Consider the following 19,495-nt stretch of genomic DNA (forward strand, 5'->3'; position numbering starts at 1 on the left):
AACAAAGGTCTCGATGTACTCACTGTCTGTTGTAGATGGGTGAGTTCTTCCTCGTAACAAGTACCAGAATATTATGTAAGCTTGCCTTTCCTGTAAAATCTGTAGAGTTAAGAGTAGGATGCGTTGAGTCATGCAAGTGCCATATCTGAAGTTTAATTTCCCAACCGTTAGGAGTAGTTACTGCAGCCGAACATAGCGGGATTGATGATTACTCAATAAGTACTACCAGAGAGGATGGAAAAGGGGGTAAAAATCAATGCAAACAATTTTCTCTATTAACCGACCGAATCCCACAACCCTCCTTCTCATCTTCCCGGGTTTTAATATAGATCTCATTCCAATCAACATCCCATCAAAATCACTCTTCTCTTCCTAACTCCCTATCCCATACTTCATACTCACGTCCCACCAATGAGCCTAACCAAAGGACAACACACTCTCATACCTATATCTTAAACTCCCCATTCCTGCACGCCAAGACTGAAGGAAGAAAAGATCTCCCCTCACACTCTGGGCGGTTCAGGAGGTTCAAAACCCCCACCCCCACCCCCTCCTCCTTCCTCCGGTCCAGGACTTAACCCACTCGTCACCCTCCCACCCATCCTCGATTCCCTCGGAAGTGATCCATGTGGAGAAGGAGCTTCCGCAGAAGAAGCGTTCGTACCTGCTCGTTTACGTCCTAATATCGATCCTGCCCGTTCACGAATACGAGAGATACCGAATGGTGTACTTGATTTTTCGTTTGGTGAACCAGGTGTATCTTTACGTCCACCACGGAGGAAACGGGATGGACGACGATGTGCGGAGACTTCAGAGAGACGGGATTGCATTCGAGCCATCTGGGGGTTTAGAGATGATACATAATTTATTAATGACCTGCGTATCCCATGACTATTTGGGTCGAGTTAGGAATACGCAGTGGAAGCATGACCGTGGTCGCAGTAAACAGCGATCAAAGAGGGGAGATGGAGAAAAAGAGGGGAAGTGGGTAAAGAAGAGGGAAGTAGAGAGGAAAGAAAAAGGGGAGAAGGTTGGGTTGAAAGGACGAAAATGAAGAACACTTACAGCCACACCACCTTCTTCAGCTATGAACCCAAACCCTCTTGAAGGTTCTCTTTCTAAACCAGTCGACACTGTATGTCAGTCATGCTTGTCATCTCTCTGACCCGAAAACGACGAAAGCTACCCCCACGATTATCTTTGTTCGGATAATCCGATGCACTGGTAGGAGGAAGGTGTCGAAATCAGAAGTGAGATGATTGTAGGGAAGGAAGGTAATCGTCTAAATAACCATGACACAGTCAGATGTTGGGGTAGAAAGAAGAGATATGAAGGATGAAGACGAGTATTGAGTGAAATGAAAGAAATCTGAAAATGAGAGAAGCAAGAAAAAAAAAACACTCACTATCCACTTGAGAACCATAACCTCTAACACCAGTTAAACTCGGTCTACCACCTTCACCACTTTGTCTCACATAACTTTTCCTACGTATATCTTCCATAGGTATTGAATTTTGAGTAATTTCTTTTCTTTCACCCGTCCCATTCACATTCTCATTCCCACTACCTGCTTGATTTCCTTCCCAATTCTCTCTGTCTCTTTCCCTGTCTTCACTCATCCCAGTTAACCCTTCTTCATTCACATCTTTATCCTCTCCTTTCAAAGCTCCACCGAGTAAAGGATGAGTTTCGACATTTAATTCCGGATGATATTTCCTAACCAACCTCATCGTATCAATATCATCAGGTAAATAATTCTGACCGATAGTTCTAATTAAATACCTAGGAAGTAATGCTATGACAAGTACGAAAGGCCAACCAAACCAAAAACCATAAGATCTAAATAATAGAAAATCATTTCCGTAAACCGTTGTATAGAATGAACTTGGTGGTATAACAGAATAAACCGCAGTATAAATCCAAACTAAAAATGGACCTATTGAAATTGCGAAAACAGACCACCATGTCCAAGCGTAGATATTCAAACCGGAGAAAAGGTTGGCGACGAAAACAGCTCCGATAACCATCGTTGTTGAACCTTCATAAATATAAGTTTGAAAACCATCTTTTCTTGTGGTTGTTGTTATATAAGCGTAAAGTAGGAAAAAGAAAACGACAGCAGATTGATATACCGCTTCGAAAATGTAATATGTAAATCTCCAAATACCGAAATATTTCGATTCTCTACTATATCGATATAATTCTGGAATAGCCATGAGAATATCAGAATCGATATTACGATCGAATAAACCTATAGCGATAACAGGTGCTATGGTCCAAAATACGTTCCAGAATAAAAGATATGTATAAGACATGACGTATGTTGAAGACCATCCACAATAGATTTGAAACCAGAATAAAACTCCGATATTGATTATATTCTTGTAAAAGAAATTTAAAATCATACTTGAGTTTCGGAAATATGACCAATGTCCATGAACGAATAATAATCTTTTGAGATATCTGAATTGTGCAATGGCGTAATCGGAACTGTTGACTGCTTGTAAACCTTCTTCTCCGGAAATACCAACTCCGACATCGGCAGCTTGAATCATTGAAACGTCGTTGGCTCCATCTCCAATGGCTAGGCATATCACTCCGAGGTTGTCTTTGATCAAGTGTACGATTTGAGCTTTTTGTAAGGGTGAAACACGACAGCAAACGACGGTGGTACATTTGGTAGAAAGTGTGAGCAAAAGATCGGCAGTTTCAGGATCATCGAATGCGTTTGCCAAAGCACCACCTTCGATGACCAATGAGAATCCTCCAGGTCGATTACCGTTATCTTGTCCGACGAGAGATTGCACACCCGTATTGACACGCGCTAATCGACCTGGTTCACCAGGAGTGTAAAGATCATGTGAAGAACCAAGTGAAGCGGTTGTGTGTGTTCTATGAAGTCCTGCACCATCAAAGAAACCTTCCAGAGCATCTCGAATTTGGTCGTGAACGGTATGATTACCTTGTCGAACAATGATCAAATTCGTATCTTTCGTCAACAAATTGGTTGTGTATCCAATAGCCACGGCAGTCTCCAATTTATCACCGGTTGCTACCCATACCTTGATCCCTGCTCGTGTCAAATCCGCAATGGTCTCAGGTACACCGTCTTGCAATTTGTCCTCGATGGCGGTAGCGCCGAGGAGAATAAGATTCTGTTCAATTAGTCCTGATACCTCTTCTACCTTGGCTTCTCGATCGTCCAGACTGACGGTGGCGGCGTGATATGCCGCGGCCCATTTCTCGTACTCGATAGGATTCAAGACACGATAAGCGAGACAAAGAGTTCGTAATCCTTCCGAAGCGAAATGTTGCAAATCCTGATCCGTTTTCTCCCTCAATTCTCGCTGGGAATTGTCTTTCACCAGTCGCTCGAAAATGACATTATCCGCACCCTTACACAAAAGAAACAATCGACCATCCGCGTCCATTTTGCGCACGATGACAGACATTCGTTTTCGAGCAGAATTGAATTCGAGAACATTCAGGAGCTCGTACTCGTCTACTTGGTCCGAGAATGGAGTCGATAGACGAAGGGTATTTTTATCTCGTCCTCGGAATACGAACCCTACATCTGCGGCCGATTGAACCAATGCTGCCTCGTCTGGAGATTGAGCTTTGTATTCAATCACTCCTGGTTCAGGTTCGGCAGCCAATACAGTGTGACAAAGACCAAGGACGGCGAAGAATCCATGAAGGATACGAGATTGCTCGCTCTCGTGGTCTTCCAAATCACGATCGAGATTCGCATCGTGAAATGGTGCGAGGACCTCTTTAGGTAAAGCAACTTTGACATCGTCCGATTTTTCTCCTTGCCGTTGGGTAGCAGATGAATCCGAGTCGCTCGGTCCGAGATCCGACTGGGACATGGGTCGATGTCCACTATGTATCTGAGTCCTTGGATGAGGTCGAGAGTGAATATCGTCGGGTTTCTTGTCGTCCGTAAGAATGCCATCAGGGGTTTGACCATCCCCAGTGTAAATTTTACCTCCTACTGAACATTGTCGGAAGATCATGGCGTTTTGTGTGAGTGTACCGGTTTTATCACTAAAGACATATTCGATCTGACCCAAATCATCGGACAAATTCCAAGTCCTCGCCAATGTTCTCGTCTTGATACCGTCCTTGATGTATCGGATGTAAGGGTCCCAATAAATGAAAGCCGCTTGTATAGTACGGACGAATTCGATTGAAATGTACAATGAAATGGGTACGATGTTTTGAAAGGTGATCAAAGCATTGGCAAAAGTGACGATACCGTTCACATTTGGATTATCACCAGATCGATCATCTTTGTATGTCCAATACGTTCCTTGACGTACCCATCGACGTTCGTTGAAATGATCCACAATGGCACATACCATACAGATCAGTCCCAAAACAAGAAGATTGACCAGTACTTGAGGGTTCATCTGTCTTTCCACTCGTGATCGTTTAGAAGGGGTGAGTCCGGAATTTTGTACGATCTTCGTGTCGACACCTGTGAAAGCGACAATCCCAATGACCCACGCAGTGTTCTTCAAAATACAACCACGGAGGAGGGTAGTCTCCAAAGTGATTGGGTGAATTTCAGGTTCACCTCCGTCACCCTCTTCGTCGAGCTTGATCACGGCACCGTTCAGTCGGAACATGTTGACTTCAGGGGCGTCCAAATCAATGCGCAGTCGGGTTTGGGCGCAAGCCTCAGCAGTGCCAAGCTCTGCAAGACCAGTGACAGCGTGACGAGATTTGAGATTGGTTTCTCCGTCAAGATTTTTGGTTTCGATATAACAAACGTCTTCTTCTTCCGAAGTGGCGCAAATGATTATGTCTGCCAGTCAGCCATCACTCGGACTCCCAATCACTGTGACGATCACACAGTGCTGACGACATGGAAAGATGAGCTATAACGTCGTACTGACCTGCTGGAAATTGTTCATTGTCATAAATTTTGACGATATCACCAACTTTGACATCCTCCCAAATGGTATTATGCCAACCTATCTCTGCTGGTGTATCCCCTGCCTCTGGATCTTCCTCCCAATTTGAAACCTGACTTCGAACCCTGTTCAAACCTTGTCCTTCCGGTTGTGCAGTGGGTGGAGGAGCATCCGCTGTTGTTCTGTCCCCTCCTACAACCCCTGCCCCAACCTGTGCCTCTTGTTCTGCTTTCTTGGCCTTTTTGCTCTTCCTCTTGGGTAATGGAATAGCAGGAACAAAAGTTTTGCTCTTAGCCGTCATAAGATTTGGATTCTCGAACCCTTGTCCTCCTAATGTATGGACAATGGAATGATTGACTTTATGATCCGCTTGATGTCGATTTATATCCTCGTAAGCATCTTTACCAGCCGTGATGGCCAATACGACCAGTAAAGGGAGAATGACAAGACCTGGTGAGATCGTAGAGAATTTTGAGAAGAATTGTAAGATGGCAATACCCAAAAAGAAGATGTTTGCAACTCTACGAAATTGCTCGAGCAGATTTCGAGGGAGGAAAGTGATGATGGTATATTTGGAAGTGACATTTTGGTTTGAAGCATAAACGTGTTCTTTATTTGGTTTCCCTTTTTTATTATAGAAATCCGGAGGAAGAGGTTCGTTCACGAAAACAGATCTTGGAAGATGGGCGGCTCGACGGGAAGAATTGAATATTGCCGCTGGGTCGAATTGTGTGATGGGATCCATGAGATATCGAGTGAACCATGATGGTTTATGACGCTTTGACCGAGCTACCAACGGGGTCGCAGAAGTGGACGGTGCCATGGTGGATTAGGATCGATGGAAGGGGAGATAACAGAGGTGGGATATAGATGCAAAGGACACTCGGAGGTTGAGGAGATGGAGGAAGGAGTATGTTTAAAGATGCATGAGTAACCCGGACAGACGGCGAGTGATTGGTGATTTGGTGAATAAGGAGGGGTTTGCGGGAAATGGATCGGTCTCGTCGACCGGGATCGTCTACGGTGAGCCGAGGGGATGGGCGATGCTGTGGTATGGTATGATTATAGCTGATGAGTATGGAAGATGGACAGAGAGGAAGATGAGTTTGCTGACAAGTAGTTGAATTAAAGATGAATAGCCTTGGTCTTTGTTGCCGGACGGCCGAGGGTCGGTCACGATGTGTTACAGTTACTTTGAATGATGACGACAAGCAAGATGTTGGTCACACTCGGGCTTCCCCAATGATCGATGACCGATGAGTCTACGAATGAAGCTTGACTGTCGGCTAGTGGGTGAGCAGCTGCAAGGTAGCAGGTAGTAGTGTACAGTATAGAAAAGTAACGAGATGTTTTGAACAAGTCCGAGGTGCCAACGTCTACGTCTGCGATTGATGGCTGGAAACAGTAACTTTGACCTTAAGGTTACTAATCCGTCTTTCTAATCCCCACTTTGGGATTACTAATCAGGTAGGTATTCGAATACTAATCACATTTACTAATGAACTCATCAAAACACCTCGCGCATCGAAAATCTTCTCGGCCGCCGTCGGAAACTGAACTCTTGTTCATCCGGCGACCATTTCCAATCTACCACTACTACTCGACTCGAGTAACTGACCAAGACATACTTGGACGAAAGCATGAAACGACTAAAGCTTTCTCTTCTCCCTCCATTGGTATCACAGACTCAGAACTTGCTTCTACCAATACCACAAGATATTGAGACCATCTCCCAGTTGAGAAAACACATCTTCCGTTCACTTTCGACAGTACGCGATGGGGTACAGAGTAGCAAGGAGATCCGATTGGAAATTGAGGGGTTTGAGCTTTTACCAGGGAGTGAGGTAGATATCATACAAGATGGAGATGTGGTGATGTGTGTCATATACTCGTGTACTGGTGAATTTGACTGATGAACAGAGCTAGGACGGCAGATTCAAGCTCTCATTCCACTTTGGTCAATGGTGTCAGCATCGACGATGGGATAGAGGGAGACAGTATAGTTGTCATTGGGACTAAGAGGAAAGTTAAGGCAAGAGCATCCACCTTGGTTCCGAAGAGTAAAAAGGTCAAGATGATACCGAGTAGGGTGGTTTCCGCTACTGCTACCCCTGCTCTTGCACCTCTTCCGCCATCATCATCTTCTAGCTCGCAAACCTCTTCTTCCTCAGTATCTACTTCTTCTTCTTCGTCATCAGCATCATCTCCCTCTTCTTCTTCATCTACGTCTTCTGTCTCTGAATCCTCCTCCTCTTCTTCCACTTCATCAACCTCTTCCTCAGCACCAAACCCCTCACAGTCCAAACCGTCAACTCGGCCCCCTTACCCAAACCAGACCAACTCGTAAGTGCCCCGTCTCAACCTCAGTCTTATCCTGACACCCAGTATACACATCCCTCCAGGAAAAGGAAAACCCTCCACTCAACTACGAAATCTTCGTCGAAGAAAAGCCCGTCTCATGAAAAAACTATCGGGTTCAATACCCTTCCCTAGTCTCCCTTCCCACTCCAACACCCAATCTCATATCCTCACGACTACTTCCACACTACCCACGAATCCACACTCAAATCTGATGGAAGAAACGAGCCGATCGGTACTTCTGCCACTCCCTTTTGATCTCCCCAGAGACGCTGGAAATCCGAATAAACGGGGTGATTACTTACGACAAATGGGAAAAATACAAGCTACCAAAACGATTTTCTCCCCTCCAGACTCTCCTCATCAGCCTGTGGCTAACGAGCCTACCGCAGGATCAGGAACAATTGTGGATCCGGAACAAACACTTTGTGAGAATGTGGAACATTGGAGAGAAACCGTTAATGGGAATGTAGCAATTCAAGAGATGACAGAATCAGCAGGGGGAATTAGGAAAAATAAGAGAGGAGGTAGGATTGTACCCCCTTCTGAGAAGATTTTACCGGATAATATGTTTGTGACTAGTGTTGATTTCAGTCACACAGGAACACGCAATAGAGAAGGAAGAATGTCATTCTCCCAGAGTCAAGATCAATTCATGGAGGCAGAAGGGAGTTTCGATATTGAGGAGATTGACGAAGGACAGCACGGGACGTGGGATGGAGTGATGGTGGGCACAAAGGTCAATGGGGTAGATCGTGAGGGTGGTGGTTTTGGATCAGTGGATGATCTTGGAGTTCGTGATGAGGCAGAGAAGGGCCTCAATGGTGTGAACGGCCATGAAGAAAACGACCAAGATCAGGCTCTCTGGACCCAAGCAGAGAGCGAATACGACAATTTACCTTTACTCACACCTATGACCTTTCTGTCTTTCCCTCCTAAAGATATTCTAGTATGGAAAGTAAGTTATTCTGCCCTCCCTCTTCCCGCCCGCGTATCATCATACACCCCGATCCTCCCATTTTTTCACATACAACCCTTCCCCCCCGCCATTGTCCTCTCTCCGATCAAGAAATAGTGCATCATGCCCAATAAATCAATGACTGACTCAACCCATCCTCAAACACTTCTCACACCATTTCACATAATGTATTCCTGGTTGTAATGACGGCATAACTTCATGTGAAGTCTTATCTTCCCAACGATCGGCCAACGACCTACCTCCAAGCGAAAAGTCCTGATTGATAAAACTTCCATAAAACCTCATATAAAGTATTTTAGCTTCCAACCGACCTACCACCACATGAAAAACTCGTGACTGATAAAAATAGGAATTAGAATTGAACATGATCACTTATACACCTGAACTTCGAATCCATCTAGCTCGACTTATTCCTCATTACAATTTCCTGTCAAAGGATGAAGAAACCCACGAGAAGAGATTCTTTAGTTTACAATTCGAATTACTTTCTCGTCCTAGTCATAATGATGAATATGAAGGTTGGGATGATACAGATCCTATTGAGAACCACGATGTTGAGGATGGTGGGGAAGGAAAAGAAAAAGAAAGAGAAAAAGAAAGAATGGAATTGAAGATTGAAGATTTACTTTTAAGTAAATGGAGAGTTATGGTAATTCCTCAATGAAGATAATCGATATTGCAACACGAGTGATCCTTCAATTATTCACATTATCATCCATAAGAATCAAATCAATATCATGAAAGAAAGAAAAATGTTATGGATATACATATGGACTGTATCTTACCCGAGTGGGGGTCACCAAGTTAATTGCTGATACTCGTATACGAGTGCTCACAACTATACAAGTATCAACCCCTCGTCCTCGTGAAGCATCATAAGACCGCATCATGAATTTCATTAGATTCAGCATTCCATTAAACCAAATCAGTCAAAAGGATGTCTTTGGTGAACACACGAAATACAAATTTGATATATTATAAATATGAAAGTAACCCCCCGAGAAAAAAAGAAAGATCATTCTACGTTCCTAATTAACATCCTAACTGTATCTAAGAAACTTTGTAAAATCTCATCAAACTTATTCGGTTGACCTGAAAGTTCTTTTTCTCCTTCTGCTAAAAGAGTAGGGACGTCAAGTAATTCAATCTCAATTTCGTATGATAATGTTGGTTTACCTTTATCATCCTATTCCTATCAGCTGTTGTTGTTCTTTCTTTCTTCCACAAATGTCTTTTCTCATAGTGATGAGTTGCGTTTTATACATAGTTGGAAGCTGTGTTTTCGATCCAATTCGCATTCATTAGGAAACCGAGGAACAAGCGAATTCTGGACTTTCACGATCGAAATGACAGGTTGAGGGTTTGATATGAGAGGTTTCGGTGGGAAATGACGGGAAAGTCGTAAGGGGTGGTTTCATACTATACCGAGAAACATAGATTAAAGGAGGATGGAAGGAAGAAGGGCATAGAAAAGTTAGAGGGGTTCAGATAGATGGGGAAGTAATAAGAGAGGGACGATGGAAGAAGGGAAAAGAAAGAAAAAGAAGAAAACGAAGAAAAAGAAAGAAAAACTCACTCGCATGGTAACAACTGTTAAGTCTACTTGAACTAGTTGATGTCTATAACAAGCTCGATCTTTTTCTCTCACCATGAAAGCAGGACCAGAAGGTAAAGGAACTGATTATCAACATCCAACTTCTACATTTTACATCATCTTCCCTCCCATCCTCCTTCCCTTTTCCCTTTCCCCACCTCTCCTGGCCTCACCATTCCTCGGCTTCAATCTACAAAATCACATGTGTCGATCCTCTCCTCAACTCAAAAGGCTCAGCCTGTTATTTAAACCGTATGATCAAACTAAGCCGAGGGAGAGCAGTCCAATTAAACTGAAAGGCAGAGGAACATGGTACGAAAAAGACTAAACAAAGAAAACCCAATACACTCACCAGGCTCTTCAGTACTAACACTAACTCTCCAATCAAATACCTCTTGAGGAGAATAAACGTTCAAATCTCCTATCCTATTTTTTACGATACATCCACCTTCTACAACATTACCATTCTTATCCCTACTAACCCTGACTTTACCTCGACCTGGACCTGACATTTCGTGAAAGCTGTCCACGTGTTGGGCCCTGAAGAAACGGATGGGGAAGGGGGTGGAGAGTGAAGATTCAGTAGCTGAGTTGAGTAGACGATTGAGGGATTGGTTTTGCGTTTTGGTCATGTTGGATGAGAAAGGTCCGATGGGGTAGTTTGGTGGCATTACTGCGCGGACATCAGTCTTGATTTGAGGTTTTTGTTATCCGCTATCAAGTACGGATCTGGGATTGGGACAAGGACAGTTTTGGTGTAGGGAGTCGAATAAGGGATTTGGGGGAAGGACAAGAGTTGGGAGATAGGAGAGGATGAGAAGTGAGTATGGTGAGAAGACAGAGAAGAGGAATGGGAGTGGAGTTGGTGAGTTTAGAGGAATAAGGGTTGGAAGGTGAGAGGGTTTGGGAAGGTGAGAGGGAAGCAAAGTTGGAACCTCACTCATTTCTGTCATTGTGGGCATACGAACTCTTCTTGCTACTTCTCCTGACTTTGTAGGACCCATCAATAGACCTAATTTAATTTCGACCTGATGAAATCAGTCTCACCTAGTTTACACGTGATATCATCGAACAACTAAACCTCAACTCCACCTCTAACTGGGATATGGCTGACGATTGCCTCTTCCTCTCGATATTGTAAAAGCGATAGGAACCCCACACTCACCTCTACATTCTCTCTACCTTTAGAATTGGAAAGTATAAATTCTCCTATCATCTTTGTGAATTCGTTTCTTGGTGAAATCCCAAATATCGAAGGTATGATCAGACCATGATTTTGCCTTTCATCTCCTTGTATTCTTCCATTCCCATTCCCATTTCCATTTCCATGTTCCATATGATCTTGTCCATATCCTACGTATCCATCCCCACCATCTCTTCCATATATATCAACGTTTACACTTCTTTCTCTATAACCATCTCCTTGATCGTATTCTCGTCCAACTCCGGGTTGTGAATATTCATGTTCATTTCTATCTGATCTCCTTTCTCGAGGTTTGAAAGCTTCCACTCTAGATCTTTTCCTACTTGGTCCAGACTCCACTTCACCCGACTGTAATTCGTTCATATCAACACCAAAAGTATTTGAGATAGATGTAAGAGGAAGGGTTGGATCTAGATCCGGTTCTGCGTAACCTGGTTCTCCCGTCTGTCGATCAGAAGGAAAAGAAGGTGTATATCTTCCTTTTTGTTCTGAAGGGTTTAGGTAGTTGACTCTTTGATGTTGGGGTATGTACGACATGGATAGATAGACAGGATTCTTCACTTCTGTTTGAGGGAGGGGAGAGTGAGGGGAAGGGAAGAGTGACGTGGGATTAAGTAAACATATAGTGATAAGCTTTCTCCTGTAACTTACCACCTTACCAAAATGTCAAAATCTCTGTAATTCATGGTTTTTCCCCAACCTACAAGAGAACGAGAAAGACAAGAGAGATAGTGCAAGTTTGTGGGGATAGGCGAAACGACGATGGCATCCATTATCAACTTTTCAAACGTATTTTCGAGACTTTCCCTTCTATCAAGACCTGGACCAAGTCGATTTCCTCGTTATCCTCTTGGTGGAAGATCGACATTCATTCCGAGGATATCTCCCTTGATCGTTCCCAGAGGTTTTGCCAGTACTTCAAAAGTATCAACCACATTACCTCAAGGTGAGTCTTCTTCGAATCTTTTGGTATGTATGCTGACCCATCCCTTCTTATCTTCTCTCATCGTACTGCATCTTCCCCTGCTCCGCAAATACATTCAACTATGTATTCACCATCTTTCTTCCCTTCCATTCTCCTTTCTTCTCCCCCATATCACATCACCGTCCACCTCTCATACCCACAATATATTAAACTATGCAATTCAAAACCTTCATATCGATCATACGGCGGACCTGGCGAATTCACAACGTCATCCGATACTATTTCAACACTCGTCATCATCATCAAAACCAAATCTTGAATCATATCAACATCGTCTTTCCAGCCATGAGAGGTGCTCGTCGTTCCACCACACGTAAATCACGTTCTCCCCTTTTAGAAAATTGTTTTCAAAAAAAAGCAGTTTGTACAAAAGTATACACTGTCAAACCTCGTAAACCAAATTCGGCGGTGAGAAAAGTATGTAAAGTACGTTTGAGCACTGGTAAAACTACGATCGCGTATATACCTGGTGAAGGACATAATTTACAAGAGCATAGTGTTGTTTTGATTAGAGGAGGTAGGACTAAAGATTTACGTGGGATAAAGGTTAGTCATCATTTTCATTTTAACTTTCCTTCTCTTCCTTCCTCTCTCCTATTCTCAAATCCCCCTAGCTTTGTTCTTTGTGGCTCATATCGACGTCTTTATACGTTTACTCTTTTTGAAGTAAATCTGACCCATCTCTGGCTCTCCCAGGTCAATCTATCGGTCCACTGTTTGCGAGCGTGCTCTGAAGGGTGGATCCTCTCCGCCCAATCAACATCTTGGGCTCAAAATCTGGAAATCTTTGGCATTTCTAAACTCATGTCCTTGTCCATGATGCCTAGCTGGAGGGGAGGAACGAGAACGGTGGTCAAGCTACGCGATTAAAGATCTGACACACAGTATAAAGTAGTCCGTGGTGCTCTTGACCTCTCCGGAGTGGCAGGTAGGACCCAAAGTCGGTCTAAATACGGCGGTGAGTTTGTCTCCCGTCCCCCCTCTCTTGATTCCAGGATCAATCTGATGGACAGTCAAAATGCCTAAAAAGGCATAAATCCTCTTTTTCGTAGCACTTGACATCACATGCATATATCTCTCCGTGTCTATTTACTCTGTAGATACTCCTTCGTGATCAAAATGACGAGGTCTCGATATCAAATGTCATAAACCTATCTGAGCCCCGACTCACCAGCCGGAATATCGTCGTTCAGACCTAAGAACCAAGTCGTCTTTGACGCCAGTAAGGATATCCTGTCAGTGGACTTCCCCTCCTTTTGTAGTCCATCCTTCCTTTCGCCCTCGCTCGTATAAATTGGAACATGGGGCGAAGATATGACATGACAGTGTTCTCCATGATCTCGCGGGTCTCTTCAGAGAGAAAGATTCGAACGTTTACAGGGACATTGTGAATGATCACCCTTTGGACCATACCAACTTCCTCGCTCTATGACCCTCTTCTCCACTCCCTTGTTTATGTCCCTCTCGCCAGCAAGTAGAACAATAAGGATCGTCTTCGCACCCAGAACAGATCAGAGTAGCGTCGGCATTACATATACCTAATGTGAGCTGAAATCTGACAAGATCCATGAATCACCCATCATTCGTCTGGTCGAAACGGGGATCAAACCATGAGGGATAATGAACGACCAGAAGATAACATGATGAGGGCCACCACATCAAGATGCTTTTTTGTACTTGTCCACTGGGACATAGGACATGTGTCAGTTATCAAGGAACGATAGGACGAAAATGACGGTAGGGTAGAGAAGATAAAACGAATCAACTCACAACACCAACTCTCCAAAGCATCATCCCTCGCATCTTCCCAACCTGGTATCATACTCTTTTTTCTCCTCCCATCCTCTTCACCCTTCTTCTCCGATTTCCCACCACCATCCTGTTTCTTGACAAATGGGGCAGGTGAGGGGGTCGAAAGTGATGATAAACGTTTCATCATATCGTCCAATTCTGGCTCTTTGGGAATGTCTGTCTTGGTGTCGAGATGGTTTGGGGAAGGAAAGTCTTGTGGCGGTATTGGAAAATCGTATTCCTCATCTCCAGGATCAGGATCAGGTGTCTCCTGATCTTGCCGAGGTAGGGCGTCGCCTATTCGTCCCTTATCTACGTCCTTCCTCACATGATCTATCAACTTGTCTTTACTTTTGTCGTCTTCTGAGTCTACTTCATGTGTTTTGTGTATACCCTCTATAGAAGCTTCTTCCAACGCTCGTCTTAAGATTTCTTCCTCCTCCTCGACCATATTGTTCTCGCTGGTTCCGATCAACTGATGTTCTTCGTCCTCGGGCAAGATTAGAGATGACGAAGGTATTTCTTTACCGACCTCCCTTACTCTCCCCAAAACATCCTTCATCTCTTCTTTCAGACCTTTCTCTCCTTCTGTTCTTTCCCAGTGACTATCATACCCTACCGAATTGAGATCCAAGTCATCAGACAACGACGTCCCTTTATCACCCGCTAAACGTCTGAGCAAATCATCCTCTTCTCTGGCTATCCGAGCTCGTTCCTCCACCCATATAGCGGGATCGACCTTGACGGGCTCTGTGGGAGCTTTGAGTCTTTCTAACCTTTTGAACAAATCATCTTCCCCCTCAGTCATGCTTCCTTCCAGGAAAACGGTGACGGTATAGTGTGAATGATGACCGAGGATAAGACCGAATGGAAGCAGTGAACCGGTTAACTTGTTCGTTTTCCCGGTCGTTCGGTCCGGCTCACGGCATCCATATCCATAACCAAGTCTATGTCTCCATCTTCTTACAATAACTTACCCCTACTGATCTTTCAAGCTGAGCAGCAATAACATACAGAAATCACAAAGCCTAAGAAGAGATTGGGTGCTCAAGTGATTGGGAATTTGAGGAAGATCAAGACTTTGGATAAGATGAACAGTGATAATGACAAACTACCTAAATTACCCATACCCGAACTACGTGACACTTGTCAACGTTACCTTCGAGCATTAGAAGGACTCCAAGATCCTGATGAACATTCTCGTACTAGATCTGTGGTGGAAGAATTTCTGAATAACGGGGAAGGTGAAAAATGGCAGAAAAGGTTGAAGGAATATGATCAAGGTGTTGATAGTTATATCGAAGAGTTTTGGTGTGAGTTATTTGTCGGTTGCAACGTTCCCTCTACACTTCCTTGCGATAGACCTCAGCTGGACAAGACATGGGCATTCTTCGTGTTTTCTATATACAATATAGTCGGTGTGGGGCCGGTTGACATCATGCTGAGCACAGGGGGGGGTTGAGGTTTAGAGGAGGGGTGTGAATCAAGCTGGGGATAGGATGGTTCGAATCGGTTTCACGAAGGAAAGCATGACTGATTGGTTAGATGAAAGTTACCTCTCTCATGCTGATTCGGTGGTACTTAGTCTTGTAAGTCTTTCACTTGAACGTGAGGAAATTGAATTAACGAACAGAACCCATTCTTCGTATTATCGTATGTTACTCCCCTTACCTAACCTGTATCACAGAACCGCTCATGTCATGCTTCTCTCAACCCTAATCCCCGTTTTCCTATTCTGTATGATAAACTCTCTGTGCATATTGCTGCGAAGGAGACCGGGACAAGATATCATATGTACCACGCTGATAAACAGCTCCGACGTCACTCCTCGTGTTCATCCACAATTATCAAGAGCAGCCTCGCTCATCCTTTCCTCCTTGAGTTTCATTCACGATCTCAGAAATGGGTTGTTGCAACCAGACTCAGTACGGGCCATACCGTTGGACATGAGTCAATATGAAAGGTTATTCGGGACATGCAGAGTACCAACTGATGTGAGTATATCATGTTATCCCATTATTAACCTATAATCTCATACCCCTTCTTCCAAGCCGGTATCATATACTCTCTCTAGATACCTGTAGCCTTCCTTGGGACCCATGCTGACTCCAGCGCGGATGCAGGATGCAAGTACACAGCGATAGCAGACATATAGTCGTCATTCGACGTGGTCAATTTTGTGAGGACATTTTGACTTTCACGGTGTTGAACTTACCAGAAAGACTGGTTCGACTGTTTGGACTCTAAGAACAGACCGTTACTCAGTGACCGGGAGATCTTTTCTAACCTCGAGGCTATAGTCAAGGATGCGGATAAGACGCCTGTCTTACAGGTGTGTCCAACCTTGTCTGAAGCATTTCTCTCCCACACTATCTTCTGTTTCCGTCGACACATTTCATTCCTCGGCCGATCCTATCAGCTTCAGGCGGATTTGTGACTGAACAAAGAATCATCAAACCCACATCTTAGCGGATCACGCTGTTCTCTAGAGGTATAATCTCGAGGGGGTGCGGAACGAGTGGAGACTGACTCCAGGTTGCCCAAAACGCCCTCGGTATCCTCACCACTGAATCCCGTAAAATATGGTCATCTCTTCGCACAGAACTCATCAAATCGAATAAGTCAAACGCCACCAGTTTGGATATGGTCGAGTCCGCTTTGTTCGTCGTGTGTTTGGACGATTACGAGCCTGAGGATTTGGCAGAGTTATGTGGGAATTTCCTTTGTGGGGGTTATAAACTTGATGGTGGAGTTCAAATTGGGACTTGTCAGTCTTTCTTCACTGGATGATCGTCGTTTCCCATATTCCATTTCCCATAACTTTCTGCTACCTCTGCCTGATTTTCTTCCCGTGTTCTGAAGTCGAAGGAAGAGGAAGCAGACGAAGGAAAAGAAAAGCTGGTCCTCACAACTGCGTTACATAAGAAGCGTGAGCTAACTCCAAAGGTACGAACAGATGGTACGATAAACTCCAAATCATAGTTTGTTCGAATGGCGAAGCAGGTATAAATTTCGAACATACAGGAGTGGACGGTCATACTGTTCTTCGTTATGCCGCTGATGTATATACCGAACTTGTTTTGTTATTTGCCAAGGTGAGTCTTTTTCATGCCTCACCCTCATATCTTACCCTACTGCATTATCTCTGTCTCCTCGTTCTAAATCCTATCCCTCAGTCAATCTTCCAACACAACCGATCGGTCCAACTTCGGATTTTTCAAATACAAAAGCCAAACAGCTCACTCTTAGACAATCAACCCCTCCACCCCCTCCCTCTTTCACTCCAAACCTTCCCCTTGGGCTAAAAACTCAAAGACAAAACCTTCGAAAGACGAAACGGAAGAAGATATAGATACATCTCCTCGGAAGCTTGAATGGCGTCTAACTTCCGATCTTCGTGCTGGAGTCCGATATGCCGAGACGAGGATCAGCGATTTGATTTGTCAGAACGATAGTCAAGCTTTGGAATTCAAAGGTTATGGAAGTACGTTCATCAAGCGACATGGGTTCAGTCCGGACGCTTTCGTTCAAATGGCTTTCCAAGCTGCTTATTATGGATTGTACGGTGCGTCGCTTATTTCCCATTTCTCCTCAACACCTCAACACCCCTGAAATGATTTATCCTTTTCGGTATCTTGGACGATGTTGCTCGCCCTACTTCATAACTCCCAGGACATTCTTGGGGCGTGATATGAGAGGAGGTTCGAATATTATGATAAAAACTGAAATCAAGGTCGAGTGGAAAGTACCTACGAACCAGCAATGACTAAAGCTTTCCTTCATGGACGTACGGAAGCTATACGTACTGTACAGCCTGAAAGTGTAAAGTTTGTCAAGACTTTTTGTAATGAAGGTCCTACTGCACAAGAAAAAATATCAGCGCTGAGGACGGCATGTAAGAGACATGTTCAATTGACAAAGGAATGTTCAGCTGGGCAAGGACAAGATCGGTGAGTAGATTTCTCTACTACTCCTGTTTCTCCTACTCACCCCTTCTGCTTCTTCTACTTTTCCCGCTCTTCCCGCTTCTCTTGATCTTTATCCATCCTTGCCACATTCTTCTTCCACATCCTCAATCTTCCCCTCTCCCTCAATGACAGCAACCAATAACGCAAAAAGCATATGAAAATGACTAAACCAAAAGTCATCTCTACGCAATGTACTCCCTAATCCAACGTGATATAGCTCATTCCACTCCCAATGGCCACTCGGATGGTGAGACGGATAAAATCACCGTTCCAGCTATATTCACCGATCCGGGATATCAAACTCTAGGTACGAGCGTATTGTCAACTTCTAATTGTGGGAATCCCGCTCTGAGGTTGTTCGGATTTGGACCTGTCACTCCGGAGGGATATGGGATAGGTGAGTGTTTTCGCCATCTATCGGTCTTACTTATCCTATCTGGAAGTCGAATTCTATTTCCAATTTGGTTTTGAGGTACTCTGTCATTTTTCTCTGTCTAGTTACTTTTAGTGGAGATGTTCAATTCATTCTCTCGCATCTCCCCTCTCTGCCCTTTTATCGTTCCAAAGGTATACCCTCCCCATTCTCTTTCCTGCCGGAGGTATATCCCCTCTTCCCCTTTCTTGCTGAAGGTATAAAAAATAAAAAGGCTTGATGTTCGGAAAGTACTCCCAATGACTATGCAAGTCAAGCAATAGTAAAACAAAAGTGGTCATTGAGCAACCAAACCCATGAAGAAAGTAAAAAACCTAATCAACAGGTTACATAATCAAAGAAGAAGGTATATCAATTTGCATGTCTTCAAAACATTTACAAACCCGTCGTTTACTCTCAACACTTCAAGCATACCTCGTAGAAGTCCGTAACATGCTGGTACAATTATGGAAAGAAGCGAATGAACGTCCACAAGCATTTATGGATCATACGGGTGTGATGAGGGATGCGAGGACTGGGAAACCTATTGTTGAGGAAGAAGAAGAGGATAAGGATGAAGAGATGAGTAAGTTGATTTTCTTTTTGACTTGCTTATCATACATATAGAGAGGCCTGAGGTTTTCCCCTTTCTCATCATACAATTGGAGGATTAAATTCCTCTTTTCCTCTGATGTCTTTTTTCTTGTATCCTGATCAAGGAGGATTGTATCTTTCTTCTTGTATCCTGATCAAGGAGGATTGTATCTTTGTTTTTCATGACGAATATGGAGATTTGTATCTTTGTTGTTTTCTATGGTCGATGTGAACGGCTATATCTCCATTTGCATGACAATGTGGATGGATGTGACTTCGTTCATATGTTAGATGGGGAAGACTAATGCACAGTGGGAGGATTTGGATTCTTCGATGTTGGTGCACAAGATGTAGCTCCTCAAGCTAGGAGACGTAGACCTCAAATAGGTATGTCTTCCCTTTGATCAGTACGAGTAGTGATTGAGGGTCATATTGGATGATTGTTGATGAACAGGGAAAACTTTGTCAATTGCAGAGTATTGAACTTGACATTGACGGCTTCTTCTGAGGAAGGTTTGTAAAAAAGGTTGTGGTAGTTCGGACTTGATGTGAGATGACGATAAAGGGGATCTTGGAGTTGTTGTGATTCGTGTACTCGTATGGTGTTTTGATACTGGAAGGTATTCTATGGGGTTATCAGTGTAAGTTTATGTGAGATTATCTTTGTAAAATCATTCGTTTGTGAGATTTA

At 43.8% G+C, this 19,495-nt stretch overlaps 6 protein-coding genes across 6 annotated transcripts; 3 read left to right on the plus strand and 3 right to left on the minus strand.

Annotated features, from left to right (window-relative positions):
* Positions 1 to 236: 236 nt before the first annotated feature.
* Positions 237 to 5,742, minus strand: TREMEDRAFT_74105 (uncharacterized protein; the record flags this gene model as incomplete). The annotated part of the gene is made up of 4 exons (XM_007005482.1): positions 237 to 839; positions 1,066 to 1,133; positions 1,406 to 4,810; positions 4,902 to 5,742. 4 exons carry the CDS (start codon positions 5,740 to 5,742, stop codon positions 504 to 506), a joined length of 4,650 nt encoding a protein of 1,549 aa, XP_007005544.1. The 3' UTR covers positions 237 to 503.
* Positions 5,743 to 6,559: 817 nt separating this feature from the next.
* On the plus strand, positions 6,560 to 8,920 carry TREMEDRAFT_63059 (uncharacterized protein; the record flags this gene model as incomplete). Its single annotated transcript, XM_007005366.1, has 4 exons — positions 6,560 to 6,795; positions 6,840 to 7,262; positions 7,305 to 8,235; positions 8,606 to 8,920. The coding sequence occupies 4 exons, from the start codon at positions 6,560 to 6,562 to the stop codon at positions 8,918 to 8,920; spliced, it is 1,905 nt and encodes a 634-aa protein (XP_007005428.1).
* Positions 8,921 to 9,271: 351 nt separating this feature from the next.
* Positions 9,272 to 11,591, minus strand: TREMEDRAFT_31680 (uncharacterized protein; the record flags this gene model as incomplete). The annotated part of the gene is made up of 5 exons (XM_007005223.1): positions 9,272 to 9,442; positions 9,833 to 9,933; positions 10,203 to 10,523; positions 10,791 to 10,878; positions 11,016 to 11,591. 5 exons carry the CDS (start codon positions 11,589 to 11,591, stop codon positions 9,272 to 9,274), a joined length of 1,257 nt encoding a protein of 418 aa, XP_007005285.1.
* Positions 11,592 to 12,324: 733 nt separating this feature from the next.
* TREMEDRAFT_69086 (uncharacterized protein) lies at positions 12,325 to 13,075 on the plus strand (the record flags this gene model as incomplete). Its single annotated transcript, XM_007005483.1, has 3 exons — positions 12,325 to 12,585; positions 12,925 to 12,997; positions 13,053 to 13,075. The coding sequence occupies 3 exons, from the start codon at positions 12,325 to 12,327 to the stop codon at positions 13,073 to 13,075; spliced, it is 357 nt and encodes a 118-aa protein (XP_007005545.1).
* A 359-nt stretch (positions 13,076 to 13,434) lies between these two features.
* Positions 13,435 to 14,638, minus strand: TREMEDRAFT_63063 (uncharacterized protein; the record flags this gene model as incomplete). Its single annotated transcript, XM_007005367.1, has 2 exons — positions 13,435 to 13,577; positions 13,810 to 14,638. 2 exons carry the CDS (start codon positions 14,636 to 14,638, stop codon positions 13,435 to 13,437), a joined length of 972 nt encoding a protein of 323 aa, XP_007005429.1.
* A 282-nt stretch (positions 14,639 to 14,920) lies between these two features.
* Positions 14,921 to 19,287, plus strand: TREMEDRAFT_69087 (uncharacterized protein; the record flags this gene model as incomplete). Its single annotated transcript, XM_007005484.1, has 14 exons — positions 14,921 to 15,143; positions 15,376 to 15,419; positions 15,464 to 15,483; positions 15,644 to 15,824; positions 15,943 to 16,009; positions 16,053 to 16,162; positions 16,366 to 16,597; positions 16,777 to 16,925; positions 17,080 to 17,395; positions 17,564 to 17,780; positions 17,975 to 18,195; positions 18,557 to 18,796; positions 19,117 to 19,191; positions 19,259 to 19,287. 14 exons carry the CDS (start codon positions 14,921 to 14,923, stop codon positions 19,285 to 19,287), a joined length of 2,124 nt encoding a protein of 707 aa, XP_007005546.1.
* Positions 19,288 to 19,495: the final 208 nt, after the last annotated feature.

This window comes from Tremella mesenterica (genome assembly GCF_000271645.1).
Source record: "Tremella mesenterica DSM 1558 unplaced genomic scaffold TREMEscaffold_7, whole genome shotgun sequence".
In the NCBI taxonomy this organism is placed as follows: Eukaryota; Fungi; Basidiomycota; class Tremellomycetes; order Tremellales; family Tremellaceae; genus Tremella; species Tremella mesenterica.